The sequence below is a fragment of the Sorex araneus genome, chromosome 1 (assembly GCF_027595985.1).
Source record: "Sorex araneus isolate mSorAra2 chromosome 1, mSorAra2.pri, whole genome shotgun sequence".
Taxonomy (NCBI): domain Eukaryota; kingdom Metazoa; phylum Chordata; class Mammalia; order Eulipotyphla; family Soricidae; genus Sorex; species Sorex araneus.
The window spans coordinates 140,278,682-140,301,692 of NC_073302.1; the positions used below are offsets into that span (position 1 = coordinate 140,278,682).

General features: G+C 37.5%; 1 protein-coding gene across 1 annotated transcript in view; it reads right to left on the bottom strand.

Annotated features, from left to right (window-relative positions):
- The window catches only part of PDE4D (phosphodiesterase 4D), a 764,958-nt gene extending 742,257 nt beyond the window's left edge, over nucleotides 1-22,701 (bottom strand). The window contains exon 1 of the mRNA XM_004608453.2: nucleotides 22,328-22,701. Within this exon, the coding sequence (XP_004608510.1) occupies nucleotides 22,328-22,593 (266 nt within the window). The 5' untranslated portion in view covers nucleotides 22,594-22,701. The remainder of the gene's footprint in view (nucleotides 1-22,327) is intronic.
- Nucleotides 22,702-23,011: the final 310 nt, after the last annotated feature.

Here is a 23,011-nt window from a genome sequence, read left to right on the forward strand (position 1 = left end):
ATAAAATATAAAATCCACTAAGACATGTAAACTTCTTTGCTAAAAGCTATACTATTTTGGGTTGTCCTTAATGACTCTGGCACTGAAATGGGTTTCAGAGGGACAAGGATAAGGTCCAAAATTTCTAAATACTTCGGCTGAACATGCTGACAAACACATTTAAGATATTTTGCCATAAAAAAACAAACAAAATTAACGCATTTTGTGTAAAAATAACCTATCCTGTGCAAATTTAAACTGTATTAGAAAAGGACTTTGAAATATTGAGCTATAATTTTCCCATCAAACTTCTCCTTTTAAGGAATAAGATTAAGGAAATGAAATAGTGTTCCTTTTCTTCATATTTACTGTGTAAGTTTCAAAAGCTCTAAAACATGTAGTTAGTTTATAGAGATAGAGGGCATGGAAGAAGAGATAAGGTTCACTTGAAAATTGGGCAGATTTTCTCACAAAAGGCTCGTAAAGTTGTCAATACCTTGTAGAAATTATAAAGATTAGAATTTATCCTGAATTTTGCAGACACAGAAACCAGAAATTTTCAGTACATGAGAGTGATCTCCTTTCAGAGCAAACCCATAGCATATAAGCTCATGGAACTGCTGAACAGAATCCAAATGCTGATTTCTTTCTTTTCACGGAGTGCTACAATCATTACCCCAGATCATAGTGTTTCTGTAATTTGACATAACACTTTCCTTCTCAGTAGAATGTCCCCGATTAAAATAAAGACTATAATCACAATATTGCTTATTGAACATGAACAAAAAATACATATAGAGGGATATGAGTGAGAAAAGGAATAAGAGAAACTCTAAAAGGCTATTAATATATCATTTAAAATGATTTGAATGCTTAATGATAGTCTGTTAACCAAAGGCTCTTTGTTGTGGACAATGTTGAAAAAAGTCTCTGCTCTTAGTATCCTTGGTGATTCTGTTCTAAAGGCTGCTCAAATTGGAACCAATTTTACCATCTGATTGGCCTATAGACTCATCTCTTTGAATGACTTTGATCCAGTAAAGACATTAGTTCAAAGGGAAAAGAACTTATTTCCCTAATTCTACCTCTCTCTTTCCCCCTGTAATACACATAAGTAGCATAGAGCACTTTGCTTTATTTTTTTAAATTTGCTTTATTCCTCATAAAATGACAAAGTTATTCATGATTGGGTTTCAGCCATACAACTTTCAACACCAATTCCTTCACCAGTGTCCACTTTCCTCCATCAATGCCTCCTTCCCACCCTCTTTTGTCACATATCAGTCTGCTTGTATTAGAGGTGCCTTTTTTATCTTTTTAAGTAAGTTTTTGCACTGTGGTTTACAGTACTGTTTTGATACACTTACATATGTAACACACTTTACCACCTTTCAGGATCTCCCATTCCTCATGATGGAATGTTTCCCTCCACCATAGTCCCCCACCCTTTCCTATCCCCCAGTCCCCTCAAATGCCAAGTTTCCTTCTGAACACTAGTTCTCATATTCTTTGTTCCCATTGTGGTTGGTCAGTTGTTATTCCATCATTAGCATAGAGGACACTTACAGTAAACAGTGACTACAATATAATTGTCAAAGTATAATTGAAAAAAATAATACAATAGAATTTTTTCAAAAGTCCTATTTTCAACCTGAAACTTTGGATTATTTTAGAAGGTCAACCACCACTGTTGCTATAGGTATGACAGTAATAGTTACAACAAGAAGCTAGTGACCTTAACTTTCCAGGTGGCCCCGGGTAGATAGCCTGTCTTTGATGTGTCTAAACAAGCACAAATATAGAATTCATGATGAGGTCTATTAGGATTGTAAAATCTTTTGAGAGGAAGCTGTCTAGAGCTGCCCTGCTTAAGAGATTTAAAAGCAGACAGATCAAAGCATGTGTCACTGAAAATTCTGTGGGTTGTCATGAGAAAGAGAATAAAATTGTAAACCCATTCAGTTATATCCATTACTGTAATGACTTAGAATAGACTAGGATGATGAAAATGAAGAGTGAGGAGCATAGGTCATAATAATAGTAATTACGGGTCATATGCCATTGATACTGAATTTTTCTTTTGTGCAGAAGAGATAGTTTTATATATTTTTTCTCAATAGCTATGGTAACAGGTTTTATTTTTGAGTGCCTAGTTTCCTGTAGAGCCACATCTCTGAGTAATAGGCCTATCCCAAGCTTTCATTAGGGTACTGCGGATGAGTCAAAAAAAAAAAAGTCAAGATTTGTCAAATGGCTTCATGCTAAAGACCATGCCAAAACGTTCCATGCTAAGAGTACAATCTTTCCATTGAATTGTCACACAGAATTTAAGGCAGGTAAAAAGCATTGCTGTTTAATTTTGAATAGTGCTGCAAAGAATATACACAAGCTAAATGTCTTTTCAGAATACTTTGGGGTCATGGGACAGATGTCAAGATCTGGAAGAAACTTAAGTGTCCAAGAACATATGACTTTATAAAAAAAATTCAGATGTGTGTGTGTATGTGTCTGTGTGTAAGAACAGGTGTCTAGATAAAGAAACTCACACACACAATGGATATTACTCACCTGTAGGAAAAGATGAAATCATGCAATTTGTCACTACGTGGATGTATCTGGAGACTGTAATTCTGAGTGACAGTTAATCATACGTGGGACAGAAACAGAATGACTCTCATTGCGGGTAGAAAGAATCACCATAAGGGAACAACAAATGCTCAAAGTCAAAAGAACTTGAGAACGAGTTTACAGAAGTAAGTTTATTATAGAGGGAAATTCCAGGTGGAGTTGGCAACAACACTGGGATAATGGCTGAGGAAAAGGGACACTCTGTTGGAAGGTGTGGTACAGGAACGTTTTATGGATGAAACTCTATCATTGTAAATCACAATGCTTCAAATAAAATAACAACAAAAGCAATGCAATCTCACCTACTGTATCCAAAGAGGTTTGCTATCTCATTTCTGCCATGGCTCTTGTAAAGGAGATAGAGCTAGGATTATGTAGTGAGGAGGCAGAAAAGCCCACAGGGAATGCCCAGGAGAGTTCTCTTTTCAGGATAACTGGAGTTATACACAATTTCTGAGGAGTCAAAACTTCCTAGAGGTGCTAATTATAATTCTGTGCTCAGTGGAACATTCACTTAAGTGTTAATTCTTACAGTGCTTTAAAGACAATCCTCTCCAAATCAATGCTTGCCTCTTTTAAATGAGCCACCTTGTATATTTTGAATGAGCTTTTTCCAGTAAAGAATTGTATTGATGTAAATCTACGTTGGCAAGAGCGTCATCAGAGTCAGCTGGGAGTGACAGGCATGTTCTAGCCAATTCTTGATGGTGTGTTGAAATAGGCTTCCCAGGCTACTAGAGCAAGTGCACAAAAGCATGCCCAAGTCTTCATGGGAGTGACGTGCTGATCAGCAAAGCCCTGGCTCTGTTAGAACATAAAACACATACCAGGAGTATTTCTTGACGGGAAGCCAACCAATCAATCACAGCAAGAGCTACATAATCCTTACAGGTTAAAAGGTGCCAGGGCTCGCCCTTTCCCTTAGGGCAAAGAAAAAAAAGACAGACAGAAAGAAAGACAGACAGACAGAAAGAAAGAAAGAAAGAAAGAAAGAAAGAAAGAAAGAAAGAAAGAAAGAAAGAAAGAAAGAAAGAAAGAAAAGAAAGAGAAGAAAGAAAGAAAGAGAAGAAAGAAAAAGAAGAAAGAAAGAGGAGAAAGAAAGAAAGAAAGAAAGGAAGGAAGGAAGGAAGGAAGGAAGGAAGGAAGGAAGGAAGGAAGGAAGGAAGGAAGGAAGGAAGAAGGGAAGAAAGAAAGAAAGAAAGAAAGAGAGAGAGAGAGAAAGAAAGAAAGAAAGAAAGAAAGAAAGAAAGAAAGAAAGAAAGAAAGAAAGAAAGAAAGAAAGAAAGAAAGAAAGAAAGGAAGGAAGAAAGGAAGAAAGGAAGAAAGAAAGAAAGAAAGAAAGAAAGAAAGAAAGAAAGAAAGAAAGAAAGAAAGAAAGAAAGAAAGAAAGTTTGCTCTTGTTACCTTGTAGAACCCACTCCTAAAACAGAGATCATATTTCCTAATAGCAGTCATCAAGCTCACATAAGTTCACGTGCTGAAAATATACATCAGCTATTAAAGGCCCTAAAAGAAAACTGTTACATCCATTTGTGTTAATTTTGTTCACAAGTATGATTACAAAAACATTACTATATTAGAATGCAATATAGCTGTGCTCACTTAAAAAATATGTGTGCTTATATCACATATAAGCTAAATCACATATAACACAAAAAAACCTAAAACCCATTTTTTAAAAAAAGTGTCATTGTAATAACTCTGTTTAAAGTAGCATGGAAACCACAATGTATAATTTGCTCAGAATTTTTTTTTTTAGTTTTTAAATATCTTAATTTAACATCATGCTTAAGAATAGGATTTGTATCTAAGATGGGAGGGACATAAATGGAAATTTCAGGAGAGAAAATCTGCCTTAGGGCTATACATCTGGAAAGCAGCAATTTCCCAATCACCTTTATGCTTCTTCCTTCCCATCTTTCATCCCTGGAGCATAAGTGCATGATAAAGAGGTAGGAGGAACTGAGCTTTGCCAGACAGAGCGTGAGAACAGCACTGGCCCGCCAGTGCCTGCCTGCTCTCCTCCACGTCTATAAAAGTACTTGCAGAAGGGTCATAGAGCCTGAAAGGAACTAAAACACCAGCTGCCCATGCCCTCCCCTTCCCCATGCCCCTCTCCCAGTCTCAGAGATTGGCTATCCCAGTTGAAGAGTTGTGCTCCCCTAGCCCCAAGCCTCAAGTGAGATGCTTGCCTTTGACACACAATGAACCACTGTACGGTCACTCATCATCACACTCCCCTCAGATAAGCTTAAACTCCCCTATCCTGACTCAAGGCCTTAGTGCCCCATCAACCCCGAAACTCCATTGTGATGACTTCCAGCATTTACTTTCAGGAAGATCTGCAATCCCAATCTCCTTGGCCTGTTCCCTGCACCTTCTAGTCTAAGAATCCTGGCTGCCTGCTCTGGCTGCTGGTTTACTTCAGCTCTCTGAGGTAGTGACTCATCCCACACACACATAAAACATTTATTTTTACTGTACACAAAAGCTGTATTCCTTAATGACCCCCAGGTGCTCCTCTACGTCTCTTCTAGGTATACATTTTTTTTCTTTCTCAGAACCAGCCTAGGCTCCAAAGCAGATTAGCAAATAGGTAAATTATTCTGCAAAACAGCATTTGTCAGTATATGGCATTACCTGCAAAGCGTAGCTAAGTTAAGGGAAGTTTAGATAGCCCAGGACACTGGTTTCTGGAATGAGAACGCTACTTGAGAGCAAACCCAGTGTGGCTGTCCAATAGCTCTCTGCATAACAAGTCACTACTCCTTTACATCCCCCCACACTCTTGGGCAGAATAATTGCCTGTCCTTCAAGCTTTGAGTTTGGAAATCATAAATCTATCAACAGCTCTCTGTCCTTCTCACCCCAGTGTACCAGCAGGCCCTTGAAGTGCTTACTCAGTTCTCTATGGCTAGAGATACACAGAAGTGTGGTCTGGTTCAATTTTTTTTTTTTTTTTTTTTTTTGCTATTTTTGGTTCACACCCGGCGATGCACAAGGTTACTCCTGGCTTTGCACTCAGGAATCACCCCTGGCATTGCTCAGGGGACCATATGGGATGCTGGGAATTGAACCCCGGGTCGGCAGCGTGCAAGGCAAATGCCCTACCCGCTGTGCTATCACTCCAGCCCCAATTTTTTTAAATAAAGTCACTACTAGAAAGCTTGTAACTATCTCACGGTGATTCAATATTTTTTTGTAAAGTATGTGATATCCTAAAAAAAAAAAAGAAATATGGGTGAGGGCCAAAAATGGCATACTGCATGGAATATTATGTATCTTTTAGAAAAGATCAAGTCAAGAAATTTGCCTATAAGTGGATGGACATGGACAGTATACTGCTAAGTAAAATGAGTCAGAAAGAGAAGGACAGACATAGTATAACTGAACTCATTTGTGGAATATAATATAGCATAGTACAAGACTAACACCAAAGACAATAGAGATAGGGGCTAGAAGGATTACTCTATGGTTGGTAGCTTGCCTCAAGTGCTGAGGGAGAAGGCAGTTGGGAGAGAGAAGGGATCACTAAGTCAATGATGGTTGGAGGGATCGGGATCGCTCGGGAAAGAGATATGTGCTGAAAGTAGACAAAGGACCAAACATGATGGCCTCTCAGTATCAGTTGCAAACTATAAATCCCCAAAGCAGAGAGAGAGTAAAAAGGGAAAATGCCTGCGAGAAAGGCAGTGGGTGAGGTGAAATGAAGGTGAAGGGAGGGATACTGGGGCCATTGGTGGTAGGAAATATACCCTGGTGGAGGGATGGGTGGGAGATCATTGTATGACCAAAACATAATGATGAAAGCTTTGTAACTGTATCTCATGGCAATTCAATTAAAAACACTAAATAAATAAAGTAAAATAATATGCAGGATCTATTAAAAAGTCAAGAGTGAAAAAATGAATAAATAAATAAATAAATAAAAAGTCATGTTGCAGTTAGCTGATGACTGTTTTCTTGTATATATAAAACCCTATGCCGTTTAAGGAGAAATGCTTTTCTTTTGGCTGCTCTTCTCTGCTGCTCGCAGAGACAATTGTTACCATTCCCCTCCACCCCCCTTTTTACTCTCCTACTGTGTTCCACCACAATATCTCAGCTGGAATATACAAATCATGTCCTGTTTGATCTCCTTGTATACACTTATTTTTCTGGCCAATGTGTTCTTCCCCTAGATAATCATAGCTGCTCCATCTCTCTTTCAAATCTCTACCTCATACAGAGATATCCCTCCATACCATATAGATGTATTAATATCCTCTTACTCTACTTAATACTGTTTCTGTCATTCCACCCAGTGAAATATGAATTTGTAGGCTATCCTCTAGTCTGTTAGTATATATACCCCATGGGTACAGAATTTTGTCTATTTTGTTCATTGCTATATCCCTAGAAGAGAGATACAGAATAGATATTCATTAGTTTTAGGATAGATGAGAGGATAATAGGATATTTCATTCCTGATTCTTACTCTGGAAAGTCAGTCTTGAAGTGAGCAAATGTCCTCAGAGTAAGATGGTTTTCTGTGTGCACTTGATAAAGAACTGTTAGATGCTTTATATTCTCTTGCAATGAGAAAGCAGACACAACCTTTAAAAAAATAATGTCTCAAGTCTATGTATCAGAACACAAATACCGCCACTGGAATTAACACATCTAATTTAAATGGAAACTCGATTGTGCTATTTCAGTAGATTTTTCTTAGAAAGAGTAGAAGGGTATCATCTAGCTGCAAGATAATACAGATTGGCCTCATTGAACAAGGTCTCATATCCCAAATATTGAATGTCCAATGCACACACTTGAGGTTTAGCAAGCTGAGTATTGGGTAATAACTCAAAATGTCACTTTCTTTTATCTGGAGTGAATCTGCTGAGAAAGATAAAATAGATCACAATTTATTTAAACAGATACATCCCTGTGGAATATATAAGAAACCATATGGGGAAGAATATTAGCTGATTCCAGTTTACCTTTAGGGTTTTTCTTCTCTACAGATACTCCTTGCAGTACTCAAACTCACCTGAGCCTGAAATACTCATGTCGCCCCACTTTTTTGTTTATACTCTTTATGGGGGAGATTTTAACCTCCTGCCACTTTCTCTGATTCTCTAGTTCTGTTGTTTCTCTGCTGAAATCTATGTTGAATATTCATATAAAATTCCTTCCTAGGTCCCATTTTTCTCTTTGCAAGAGGGCATAATAAAACTTAAATCCAATAAAGTTACAGGGAATAGTCAATAAGATCATATAAAATAACCGCTCATTGCAGATCTCCTTTGTAGCTATCCTTTCTCATATGCCATCTGGTCTTGACTTATCCCCAAAACCAGAAAAAATGTTTCCCACTGATAAATTCTACCATCGTTTATACTTAGTTATGATAACTACTGTTTTCTGGTTGAGTGCTTGCATTTTATTCCCTATTCTAACCTTGAGAACAAAGACAATGGCCCTACAATATTCATACACAATATTTGCAGAGGAGACACACTATGTGAAATTGACTAAGCCTCTAGATTTCTACATGAAAGATTACCATCAGTGTTCTCCAGATACTTTTTTTACTATGTATGAACAGCATGTTAGTCTTTCCAAGATGTCTGTTCATCAATCATATCATCTGAAATTATGGTTGAGTTTAAATAATACCACCCTTAAAATCTTATAATTGTCAGTAGTGTTGAGAAATCCTGCTCAAGAGACAACCTCATATAAATGAATATAATATATCAATAGGATAGAAACTTAAATACCAATTTGGAGATTATGAATTTCATGGTATGGATCAGAAATTGGCAAACCATGGCCACTGAGCCACATCCAATCTCTTTTTTTCTGGCAAATGAAGTTTAATTTAACATATTTATGCCAGTTTATATATCTTGCAATGGTTTTTGTTCTATGTATAGAATTAAGTGATTATCACAGACACTGCATGGCTACACAGTCTACAATTTTTATTATATATATAAAGTTTGATCACATTTGCTATGGAGGGTGGGTAGTCAAAGAAGAACTTTTAGATAATTAATAAGACAGCATAAGCAGAGCATCCTAAAAGGGAAGAAAATGGTGACACAAAGACCAGTTACAATGTATTGAAATAGCCACAACATAAGGCTAAGAACTAAAATAGGCAGCAGAGTTGGGAAAGAATAGAAAAGCAAGACACATTACATGAAATAGTTCACAGAAGGAGAAAGGGAGAGCAAAGCAGAAGTCTAAAGATGATTCAGGCTGGTTCACCCATGAATATAAATAGAAAAATCAGATATGAGAAAAGAGTGAGTCTGGATTTGCACATGTTTCACTTAAGAATAGATCTTCGAGTGGAAATACCTAGAAGAGACATATGGAATTTGTGCTAGGTTTCAGAGTTGGATTTTGTTCTGCGTAGCTGATGGTTGGATCTAGGGCAGAGATTGGGTTTGTGGTGCATGGAGACACTGAGATAAGGTCAAAGGACTAATGATAGATGAGCACTTCAATCTGAAGTGCTGGAAATGAAGTCAATGAAAGGTAAAGAGAGATAGCTCACAGAGCCAGGGATGTGGCTCAGTGCTAAAGTACATTTCTTGTTTGCATGAAACATAAGTTGGATTCCTGATACAAAAAATAAAAGAGAGTGTGAGAGAGAGGAGAGAAAAGAATAAAGAGAGAAAGGAAGAAAAGAACAGAAAGAAAAAAAAGAAAGAGAGATATCTCAAAGAAATCAAAGTTAGCCAGTGAGTGAGACAGCTTCAGGGAAAGAGGGCTCTCATGAATATAAGTTTCAAATGCCAACTATATATTTCAATTGCTATACCAAAAAAGGTCATTACATTATTTTAAAAACCAAGACAATATTACTTTTAATATATTGACATATGTACTTATTAGCAAAAAATAAACAACTGGGCTGGAGCGATAGCGGGTAGGGCGTTTGCCTTGCACGCGGCCGACCCGGGTTCTAATCCCAGCATCCCATATGGTACCCTGAGCACCACCAGGAGTAATTCCTGAGTGAAGAGCCAGGAGTAACCCCTGTGCATCGCCGGGTGTGACCCAAAAAGCAAAAAATAAATAAAAATAAAAAAATAAGAAACTAAGGATGACTGTAAGATAATGCTTCTCTTTAATTCACAGTGCTGTTGATTTTCCTAGAAATTCTAATTAAAAATTATTTTATACACTATGATTTGCAAAACTGTTTCAACATAAAACATTCCAGCACCACACCCTTTATCGGTATCTGCTGCCCTCCACCAGTCTTCTGATATTCCCCCAACTCCTGCAAGTAAACTTCATACTAGAGAATAGTTCTTAGGTTCTGTTGCCTTTGAGCATCTATTATTATCCCCTTACTATCTTTATTTATAACCCATATATTGGAGAGATAGTTCTGTGTCTGTCCTTCTCCTTCTAACTCCACTCAGCATGATACTCTCTAGATCCATCTACATAAAAGCAATTTGCATTATTTTGTGTTTTCTTAAAGTCAAATAGTATTCCATAGAACATATGATTAAAATTTCAGTTTTTACTCCAATGCACACCAGAGCATTCTGGAGTCTTACTGATCTGTTATAAAAAACGAAGGAGGGGTTTGCAGTGATAGTATAGTAGGAAGGGCACTTGCCTTGCATGAAGCTGAATTGGATCCCCAAAATTCCACATGGTCCCCTGAGCCCCACCAAGTGTAATCTCTTAGTTCAGAGTCATAAGTAAGCCCTGAGTACTTCTGGATATGGCCCAAAGAAATAAAGCACTGTACTGTAGCACTGTCATCCTATTGTTCATTGATTTGTTCAAGCTGGCACCAGTAACATCTCCATTGTGAGACTTGTTGTTACTGTTTTTGGTGCATATCGAATACACCATGGGTAGCTTGCCAGGCTCTGTCGTGCAGGCAGGACACTCTCAGTAGTTTGCTGGGCTCTCCAAGAGGGATGGCTAGTCCGAAAGTAGTGAGTGGTTGCAAGGTCAACCTAAAGTTAACCTGCAGCAATAAATAAAGCAAAAACAAAACAAAACAAAAATAACAAAAAGCAAAAGAGATGAGAAATCAAGATGCTCTAGTATGGCACAATTTCCCAAGGGATGACTCTAGCATCACCTACAGAGTTCTTTACAAATGCCCCTGACAGGGTCTAACTCAGATCTCCTGCTGCAAGGCTGGCTTCAAGGATATAACCAAGGTCCTACTGTGTGGGAATTTAGGCTTAGAAAAATCCTGTGCTAGGCTAAATACTCTTCTCTTTCTATCTTGAAGGTTTTAATATTCTTTTGAAGAAGTGCTCCTATATTTTAAGTTTACATTAGAACTTGTAAATTATATAACTAGTTCTATATGGGTAATACAGTCAGGAAATAAGTAGTTTTCTATAGATGTAATTTTTAAAATTGTATTGATTTCTCATCTTAGCTTCACTTCCTTGCCTAAAGAGTCTATAGTGTTTGGGGGGGCTAGGGTGGCTGGTGTCATACTTGGTTGTGCTTCAGGCATACTTCTATGCTCAAGAATCACTCCTGATGTCCTTGGAGGAATATACATGGTTTCAAAGATTAAACCTGGGTTAGCCACATGCCAGTCAAGAGCCTTATCCTCTAGACTATCTCTCCAGCCCCCTATCCAGTTTTTTAAATTTTTTTATTGAGTCACCATGTGGAAAGTTACAAAGTTTTCAGGTTTAGGTCTCAGTTATACAATGCTCGGACACCCATCCCTTCACCAGTGCACATATTCCACCACCAAGAATCAGAGTATAGCTCCACCCCGTCCCCCCTAGCCACCCCCACATCCCTAGACACCCCCCCCCGTGTAACTGATAAATTTTGTTTTACTTTCACTTTGATTGCATTCAATATTTCAACAAAATTCACTATTATTGTTTGGAGAGTCTCCCCCCTAAAGTCGGACCTGCTGAAAAGGAAGCATTTGATAATTTGTTTTCCATTGCTGAGAATGAAGAGGTATGAGATCGAGTGACCGCACTTAGCGGCCTCACGCCTCTTCCCATTTTTAAATAACCCATTTTCATTCCCTTTGGATATGGAATTTGAAAACAGTCATTAACAAATACATTTTCATGAACCAATTTCATAATGCGTTGATATGCAGCTAACAGGTAGGAATTCTTTAAGAACAGGAGTTGAAACAGGAAACCAACACTTCACTTTCTGCACTTTCTACACAAGAACTGTGCTAATGGCGTGTTTACTTTCAACTAAGGGAGTCACAGTCATAAGTTCTGCAAGAATAAATGTTCTTTCTACATGGAAGTCTCAGTGGTTTGTGTCACCTTTTTGGTATATTGGATGTTCTGGCATGACAGCAAGAATTAGGCATAATGGATAGAATTTGTTGAATTTAAAATATTAAATAACAAAAAGTATATTTTCTTTCCAAATTCTTTTCTATCAGTTTCAATACCTTATGAAAGACTTAATGGGGCTATCTTTACATAATATGCTGACATTTTCTCTGTTTACTTTGGGGTTTTGTGTCACAGCAGATGGTGCTCTGAGGTTACTTCCCAGATGTGCTTAGGGGATCATGAATTGCCAGTGATCAAAGTGGGGGATTTCTGTGTGCAAAATATGTGCTCCAACCCTTTAACTTATCTCTCCAGCTCCTAGCTACCATTTCAACTGAGAGGAGACCTTAGGTTCAGAGCATTTAGCAGATCATGGTACCTAAGTAAACATGAATATCATCTTCCTTTCTAATTGCATATTTTCAATTGTTTTCTGTATTATAAATGACACTTTCTAATTTAGAAATTAATATACATTTCATTTCTCAAACAGAGCTTTGAACAAAAGTACAAATTCAATAAGCAAATAAGAAATACAACACAGAACAAATGATTCAGATGTAAACCTTGAAATTGGGAAGGTAATACAGAAATAAATCTCCCTATTAATGGTATTGCTGTTATTATTAGTAAGAGGACTTTATTAAAGTAATCCAAGCTCTATTCAGAGGAGAGTCATAGCATACTGCCTTGTGCGTCATCAACCTCCAATTCATATATGTTTTAGTTATTACTACCCATAAATCATAAACTGTTCCATTTGGCATTCACTCAATAGAAAGCAATAAAAAAATCACACTGCACAGAATAAAGCAAAGTAAAGCAAATACTATAAGCTAAAGAAGGTAAACAAGCAGAAATGAAAATTCAATAACTTTATTAGTGAGAAATTTGCTTACTTCTAAAGGTCAAGCATGCACACTCACCATTTATAAATATAAATGTAAAATCAACTATGTAAGAAAATGAAAAAAGAACCTATTAATAATAGTATGAAGAGGAAGTCACTTTATTTTAATGATAGCTAATTTAATCAGAAGGCTATTTCATAAGGGTAATGGAAAGGAAATTGGTTGGTCTGAAATTACTGCACTATAAAAACAGATATAAATTTAACTAAGGAAAAATATTTACATTAAAATAACATTTTATGCAAATCTCTTTAAAAGAGTTTTTATGATTCAATTTTAGTTATTCTGAAGATCTACTTTGGAAAGTGGTGCTTAGTTTCTGCCAGTTAAAATTTCCCCAAATTGTCATACTAAAAAAGGAACTTTGGAGGGTGTTTTTTTCCCCTAATTTCTCCTCAAAATCTTGGCATTTCTTTTATAAGCTTAGTTCTTGATGTGTAATTTAACCACTATGAATACTAAGAGATAAGAATTAGTCATCAGAGTTTAACAAACTACTTACTCGGTATTTTCCCAAGAATTAAAAATATATTTACATGGAGTTTTTGAAGGTCAGTAGGTATGTTATTTTCAAAAGCGTATAAGCCAAATATTATGAAAATACCTATACCTGACAAATCAATCACAGTATCATATACTGACTCATAACCAAATTATGTCTGCCATGATGTACATAAACCAAAATATATGTTCTTGTGTTCATGCACGGGTGCATGCGCGCGCGCGCGCGCACACACACACACACACACACACACACACACACACAGAAGCAGACACACAGGGTCATGGTGACAAAGTCCAAACAAATGGTTAATCATTGTTTCCGCTACAGCAATCAATTGCTTCACAAGAACATATAGCTGGAAATACATGGGTCTCCCCAGGTGGTTTGCATGGAAGGCACAGCAACAGAAGATATGTTTCTCAAAAATAGATATTAAATGCCCATTCTACAGGTGATACTTAGCTTCTCACAGTGGTGTACACAGTTTGACACACATCAACTTTCCTACTTGATAGGAATTTAGAGTCCAACTACTCTGTCAAAATCACACAATATAGAAGACAGTATACAGCAGAATGTGTCAACTAAATGGCAGCATAATTTGCTCTTAAAACTCAAGAGAAGATAGCCCCAAATGCAGTCAGACAATGTGTTGGACCTGTAGACATTTGTTCATGAAAATTCCAAGTCAAACCTCTAATCCCAATGTTTTTACCATATTTCCTCTCATTAACTCTTACATTTTACTGAATATATATTGACCTTTAGAAAACACAATCAGTGAAAAAAAATATTTCATTTTAAAGAAGATAAACATTCAGAGAAAATTCCATCCTAAAAGCAGACACCTTGTTAAGTCTAAGAGATCTTGCCCCAAGGACGGAAATGTAGCATTAGATTAGAAACTCAAAGGAACTGTTTTGTGATGATCTTTGGTCCATATATCTGACCATCAGGTCACTTGCAGTGAGCCTGTGAGTCAGACCAACTCTGGTTACCAAGCAGTTTGCTGCCCTGTGGTTTGCTGCTGTTGCTTAGAGACTTGTACCAGCAGACCATCATTTCCAGCTGGCTCTCCTGGAACCAAACCTTAATAGACTTCTGTCTTGATCTTTCTCTTCAGAGTTTAAGCTTTTCATTGCTTTTTCTCTTAATCATTTAAAATAAAATTAACCTGATTGGACAACCTTTAGTTTGTCGTAACATAGCATTGTGATTTGTTTGTTTTTATGTCTTATTAAATACCACTCTGAATCTGCTGGCACTGAAGCCCCCCTTCAGTAAAGATAGACAGTTTTCCTATACATACACATCTTTTATGAGAAAAATTTTTTCTTCCTTTTAAATTTCAACAAATATTTATATAAACTATATGTGTAAACAAATACATTGGCATTCCATGCTAAAATTTTTGTGCCAAACCTTCTGTTAAATAGACACCATTTTCTAAAGTGACTGGACATTAATTCTATAAATTCACATACTTTTTTAGGCATTAATATACATAAAGAATCTGATCCATCGTTATAACTAAACTACTAATGGCTATACTATAACAAATCTAAGCTCAAAAAGTTATGTGACAATGAACCTAAAATTTTTACTTCAAAATCTAATTAGGAAATTTCTTCTCACATCAGCTCAAATCTCATTTTCAGAATACGCATTTTATTTGAAATAGCAGCACTTTGTTATTAGCCTTAAATTTAACATGAAAAGAGTTTTCCTATTGCATACACAATAGAAGAGACTGATATGTCAAGATTATCTATAAACAAAGATACAGTAAAAGAAAATTTTATGCTAAAATTTTATCTATAGAATGGAATATTTCCTAAAATTATGGCTACCAGAGGGTATCCTAAATAACTAGATAACAAACAACTAGAAACTTATTCTAAAGGCGTTGAGCCCTTTTGAATCAAAGTTACTAAATAATTTTGTCTCTGATTATTCTGTTCCCCACACACAAAAGCAAACAAAAACCGATTTTAATTACTTTTCTAAAATTTTTTAAATACCATTTTGTAAATGTAGTTAAGTTTCACATATGAAATGCATTTATGACTATGCAACATACGCACAGTCTACAATGAAATAGGATGTATAACTAAGGCCAAATATCAAGTAGCCAACAGTTAGAAATATATGACCACAGAGGGTCAGAGAAATTGCACAGGAAGTAAGACACTTGTCTTTCATGTGGCTGACTCATTTCCATCCCTGGTACTAAACCACCTGCAGTGACCTTGGTGAAGAGCCAGGAGTAAGCCCTTGAGCACTTCCAGGGGTTGCTCAAAACAAAAAATAACCTTTAAATTAAGTAGGTCAGAGATTAGGAGTTGGTACAGCAGTTTGGGAACATAGGTTTGCTCCTTGGTGGTCAGAGGCACTGCAGGGTCTGATCAGTAGGGAAAAACTGAAGTTAATGAAAAGTAACAAGCGAAAAGTAAATTAAGTAGGGAATGTGGAGAAGAGTGGGACAAAGGAGAAAAATTTGTCAAACAGAGTCAATAATTAAGACTTCAAGAATCATCTTGGATGTGTGCATGTGCACATGTGCATTTAACCTAGAAAATTTCTAAATTGCAAATTTCTTCTTTGTAAACAATGTTTCCATTCTATAACTTGAACATTTATGGTATACTTATTAATTCATTGAATATTTATTAACCTATGGTATATTTATTAGTCATCATCATCATCATCATCTTGTTGATCGTCGATTTTCTTGAGCAGCTCAGAAACATCTCCATTCATCCTAACCCTGAGATTTTAGCAGCCTCTCTTTACTTGTCCTTCCCAAAGGTGCTGCATTGGAGGCTCTTTGAGGGTCAGGACAATGAGACCCATCATTGTTCTTGGTTTTGGCATATGAATACATCATGGGGAGCTTGCCACGCTCTCCCATGCAGACAAGAAACTCTCGGTACCTTGCCAGGTTCTCTGAGAGGGAGAACTAGGCTATAAGATGTCGCTTGGCCACTTCTGGGAGCTTGGATAAATGTTGTAACACACAATATCACTGTATCACTGTCATCCCTTTGTTCGTCGATTTACTCGAGCAGACACCAGTAAAGTCTCCATTCGTCCCAGCCCTGAGATTTTAGCAGCCTCTCCTTACTCGTCTTTCCCAACGATTGGAGGCTCTTTCAGGGTCACGGGAATGAGATCTATCGTTATTGTTTTGGCATATTGAATATGTCACGGGTAGCTTGCTAGGCTCTGCCCGTGAGGACAGGATACACTTGGTTGCTTGCCAGGCTCTTCAAGAGGCATATATATCATATATATAATATTACATATATTATATATAATACTATATTATATATAATATATATATTACTCTATGATTTGTTGCCTACTGTCTGAACTCCATCAAATATGGTGTGGTAAGTATGGAAAATAGGTAGGAAGTGTCTTATAATGTGTCTGGAAAGCGACTGGAGCATGGTAGTGGTTGGGTAGTGGAGGTTGTCTGCTGGGGCTGGGTCCCATGGGGCAGAGAGGGTTCTCACCTGCCCCCTCTAGGGCGTCCCAAGTGAAAACAGCCTGGTGAGAAGTCCAATTTATTAATCAACAATAATAAAAGCAAGTACTGAAGCTAAATAATAACTCTAAAAAAACCCATAGAGCCCCCACTCATACCCACCATCTTGCCTGTAAAGCAATGGCCCATTCTCAAAAGAACACGATACTGCCAAATCTTCCAAGGTAGATTGTTCAGACTGAGAACTCCGGGGTTTTCTTACAATGGGGGTGGGGAAATTCACCTTTCTTCCTGAAGGCATGGCAAACCCCAGCCATAACCAACATCCACTGACACAGAAATGGCCCAGCACCACAACTGAACCTCATTAAACTGCCTGGCCACCAAAATATTCCAGATCTATAGGTCTTGCACAACTCAAAATTTCATAGTAATATCAACCCAGCAGGATCACAGCAAATCTAATTGTAAAGTTGCATAAAAAACCACCAAGCTCAATGAACCTAAACAATTACATGGAAGGCTCAACTAGCACCAACCAGCACAGCAGATCCTCAGACAATGACTTTAGTAACATCATTGTGAGACATAACAATTACCACAAGTTGACTCTTATTGACCTAATTTTGATCATTCAATTTGCCTTTGCATTTTAACAAACAATATGAAGTAAGTTTATTTCTGCCTCAAGGGGCCAGGCTGAGGTGGTGGGTGGGAAACTGGGGGCATAGGTGGAAGGAAGAGCACACTGGTAGTGGGATTGGTGATGGGATTGGTACTGGAACATTTAGCGCCTAAAACAACTGCACTATGAATAACTTGGTAAATCATGGTGTTATAACAACATTTTTCTTGAAAAAAACTATGTCTATTGGGCACTTAGTTTAGGTGTATAGCTTAATGGTAAAGCACATGCTCTTATTCAACCCTCACCACCACGGGGGAAAGCACATATTTACTTTTAAATGTGATGGATTGATTTCACGTCTAATACTAAGCCCAGAAGAGAAAATATATACATTACAAAAAAGAAAAATAAAGCTCCACACACCCATCTAGATCCCCAAAAGTCTTTAATAATTCCCAAGAGTCTCCTAAAAGAAACTTTCAAAAACCGCCTAAAAAATATTTGGTTTTTAAAGAACATTGTTAAATGAGGCTTCTACCTCTGATTATTCGACAAATATAACTAAAAATACACATGCTTACAAAGATAAAGAAAAGACACTTGAGTATTACTTAGATACAAGTTTACAAAAAATACTCTATTGCCTAATTTCATTTATATATACCCAAGAACACTATCCTTCACTTGGTGTACTGAACACAGAGTAAATAGAAAAGAAAATTTTATAAATATTATGATCTGATTTTCTGAAATATATGTATGTTGGAAGTTCAACTTGTGTCATCAGAGATTCTACTGATCTTGGATTTTCCGCTGACATCAGAGGGAATCCCTGACTCAGATAGCAGCTGAACCCCATCTACAAGCAGGAGTGGGTACCAGGTATTAAGTAAACATAGTAAAATGTGATGAAAGATAAACATCTGAGAGTTTTAATCTAACACTAAGCACCTGAGAAAATACTAGTGTTCACTAAATATTATATAATGCTAGAGGTTTTACTAAGCCATTGAGGGAAAGTGAAAGTAAGATATGCCACAGAATTTTGAAGTTAAGGGAAAAAAAGAAGCTGTCAGAAGAGAAGGGCTTAAAACACAAACCTGAAATGGACAACAGGCAGAGAGGAGACACCAAGTGTTAGGCTTCTGTCTCCCAATCTCTCTCCTGTCTGTTTTCTCCTTTCCCATAGTATGAAAGTGACATGCACTAATCATTCCTTAGATATCTTGGTCTCTTCACATGTGCTCGCTTTAGTCCAATCTATCTATAAACAAGTAAGTAGTCACCTACATATGACTCTGAAGACAGGCAACAAGGTTGAGTAATGACAGTGATTAATCAGGAAAATGTTAGCTTATAATTCAGTATACATACGCAAAAATCACTGAATAAAACCATATAGCAAAGAGTAAAAAGATACTATTACTATTCCCAGGAAATTGAGTAAAAGTAACACTAAATATCACATTAACTGATTTGTTCAAAATCACACAACTAGCAAATGGGATGTCAGAATTTAAATGGAAATAGTCTGGCTCCTACTTAAATATTCTCTCTATGACTCACTCAGCATTTGGAGTATTGTATAAAACCAAACCACTGCTCTTCAAATAGGTTCTGAAAATCAAAATAAAATCTAGATAAGAACAACTAGGACTAACCTAATAAATACAGTAAATGAAAGTAAAAGAATTTGAATTTTTAAATGCATAAAGAAATAAAAATATTAATGGGTATCCCAAGACGTAACCTGCTGAGTTATTTTAAGCCATTTGTAATAGGGATATATTATGAAAGAGAGGACAGGTGAAAGCTGCATGATTTTCTAAGATTTTGGACCCACAGATGTTACAGGAAGGAAACTTTTAACAGCATATAAGAATTTCCCGATCAGTATACCTTTCAAAAAATAGAATTGCCCTCTAAAATATCATTCAGGAAGCATGCAAAAATGTTAGTAGACCAATTGCCATAAATAATATTTTTGAAATTCACCTAAATATAGCAGGTAACCATTTTTAAATGATGATGGGGATGGGATATCAGTATTATCTTATCACTGGGAATAGAATGAACTTGTTTGCCCCACTCCTTGGCAGAATACTGATAAAAGTGATGTGTGCACTTCTAGGGCTCATTAAGACTCATACATCCATCTACTACACTCGTCCACTGAATCAGCTGAGCCCAGCAACCTTAGAAACCAAATAGTGGACAAATAAAAATCAAATAATGGAACCAAAAACAAACATTAAGATCCCAGGTCTCTGAAGTAGCCCTGCCAGGCTACCTCTCCTAAAAAGCTTTAGTGAAAAATAAACATTTGCTTTATCAATCCACTGAGACTTGAAGAGCAAACTTTAGAGCAACATAATTACTACCTCAAAGAATCAAGAAGACATCAAATATGAGTTGCTTTTTCTATTAGAGTAAAAGCTATTTGAGATTAAGGAAGAGTTTCTGCTCAAGTTTGTAAATGGTTGGTACATATGAGACGTTTTGACTAAGAAGGTATTAAATATATGCATATTGAATGGAAAGAATAATCAGGTTTAGGAACTGATATTCTAAGTGTACTAGGTTCTAAGGTAAACACACAAGCATAAGACATATATTGGATGAGTAAGGCATCTCCAGCATCCCATATGGTCCCCCCGGGCATTCTAGGCATGACTTCTGACTGTAGTGCTTGGAGTAATCCAAAACATCACTGGTTATGGTCCCCATATTAAAAGGATGGAGAGGACATCTACTTAAATGACTTATCACCTAATTCAGGAGAAACACAGAACTATTTGGCATATATGTAATATATATTTTAAAAACTGCATAGTGTTTAGTACAAACATTAAAAGCATAGATGGGATGATATTTATCAAAGGATGCCTGGGAATATTATGAGAGTCTTGGCGCTCATTGAATCAATGTGGAAAATATGAGGTACTCTTTCCAATTCTCTTGCTGGATGCTTTTAAGCCATGAGGAAAACTGGTTTTCCTGAGTTCTTAGGAACCAACATCATGATTTTGATTTTTTAGTATCTGTTGTTCTTTTGATGCTTCCTTGACCTGGGTGAGACCTTATACCAAAATGAAATATCAGCAGATTTTGTGCTCTTGGAGTTTCTCCAAGTAGCACCAGAAAAGGAAGTGCCAGAAATTTCAGAAGAAAGCCTGTTTTTCCTGAGATTTCCTGCCTTCCTACATCTCAACATGTCTAAATAGTTCAGATAACCTTTAATTGAACTCTAGGTTCCTGCATTTGCTTTGAAATCAACTGGCTGAATTGATACTCATCCACTCAGTGATGGGTGCAGTTCAATAATTATAATTTAAAACAACATCTTGACCTTAAAAAGATGGGGTAACAAAATATGGGGTCTGGTTTTTATCAACTTAAGTCAGTTTTCTTGCTCAGGCCATATCTCTCCCTGAGTGCAAGTGTCTCCTCCGTGTTTATTTATCTTTGACTTTCCTGTAATATACTACCTCGCTCTGACATTTCTTTAACAACATATTCTTTAGAGAAATCACTATATTTTCATAACTTCTTTAAGGCTTAAAATTACAGTATTTGTCTTTCCCTCTTATGAGTATGGTATATCTAATTAGACTAAACAAGGTCTCTAGTTGTTAGAACACTGGAGAAATTAACACTGTCTTAATAAGAGAACCACCTATTCAAATTAAATTTTCAGGTCATTTTGTTAGTGGAACAAACCTGACATTTTGCTTGCCATTTACTCTCATCTATGAAAATAATACATTCCTGGGAATGGCCATATTGCTAGTCTACTTTTAGATTCTACTTTCTGCTTCTATCATAGGAGTCTTTTTTCTGCTTCTCCTTACCCGCCCCCCACCCCAGCCTACTTTCTGTTTTTCTACAGAAAATACTATTAAAACCATCCAGGCTTTTTTCAACTAGCGTTCTTTTTATTTTTATACATTTTTGTATCATAATCAGTATTAATGGGTCAAAATGTGGATCTGATGTGTAGAATTCCTACTGCCAAAAAATTATCCACACATGCAACAGTCACTGACCTCACTGATCAAAATGCAGAACTGGGCTCCTGTCAGGCAGATACAGACAATAAACTCACACAATGGCTTACTTTAAGATTCGTTCTTATAAGATCAGAAAAAAATATCTAGACTTCTCTAGAAATACACACTAACATAAATGCATTAAACAAATTCACTCATTATGAAGCATATTAAATATTCATAAGGAACATTAAAATCTGACACATAGTCAAAGAATCAAAATCTAAAGCCACAATATTATCAAATAACAGCCTGCAGCTTTGTGCTCAGAATTCCTTACAGCCCTTCTTTCCTTTAGAAAAAGCATGTTGAGGTTGACATATTAAAAAGCCAGAAGAGGTTGTGTTGGAAACACACCACTGCACATGCATACACACTCCACACACATCTCTACTCAACCAAGGGATCCTACAAAATAGAAAACTAAGGATGCTTTTCTTCCTACTCTCCTTTTTATTTCTTCTACCCAAGGCTGTTGCAGGACCTGGCTGGGATAGTAGCTTAAGAAATCAAAGATACGCCACCACATCGGCATGGTAGCTAAACAGCATTCTTATTTGACATCTGGAATCCAATTTTCTTGTAGGAACTTGCAAAAGGCATTGAACTTGGAGAACCACCCACCTCTACCTCTCTTTGACCCATCTCATTCCTGCTCTGACTTGGGTATGCAAGGGGGATTGATCATTAAAGGTAGATGGTGTGGCATAAATCTCAGGTAAGATTAATGAATGGTCTTCCCTCACCCCCGCTCCTAAAGTGCAAGACAAAAAAAAAAAAAAAGCACCGATCGGGTCCTGCCACCATGGCAGACGCTCCCAGCAGCCCTTACCAAGTGTGTGCCACGGTGAAGCGCCGCTGCTTGGGGATGTTGCTACTGAGAAGCATCCTGCGCAGGAGCCTGGGGGAATTTCTCGGAGAAATCACTGGAGAGAGCTTGGGAGAAACGGATTTCCTTGCCGTCTTGGACTTTTCATGCTGCAACAGGTTCTCCCTCAAGGATTTCACCAGATCCTCGTTCAGCCAGGGGTTTGGAGCGTGCGGATTATCCACTTCGGGCACTGCTAAGGTGTCCGGGCTTGTCGTCTGCTGAGCCATTTTCCCCAAGCCAACTTTGTACAGTTGGCACCGATCCAGGGCAACGTGGTTCCCTGGCCTCTTTCCAGCGGCTGCCTCGCTCGGCGTCCGGGGAAATGTCCAGGGAAGCAGGTCGGATGCAGCTGCTGTTAGTTCATGCGGCTGCCTGCCTCAGTCTCTCCGCGGGGATCTGGGAGTCGGCGAGGCGAGCGCACTCCCCAGCGGAAGCCCATTAAACGTCACCCCTCCTCGGCGGATCCCCTGCCAAAGATCACAGGCGAGCTCGCCTGGCACAGGAACATGGAGGGAAGCCACCGCGCTCGCTCGGCTTTTGTCAGCGGCACAAAGCAGTCTGCTAAACTATTGCAACTAATGCTCCGCAGCTGCTCCAGTGACTTCTGCTTAAGTACAGACAAAGTCCTGGGGGCAGGGCCTAACC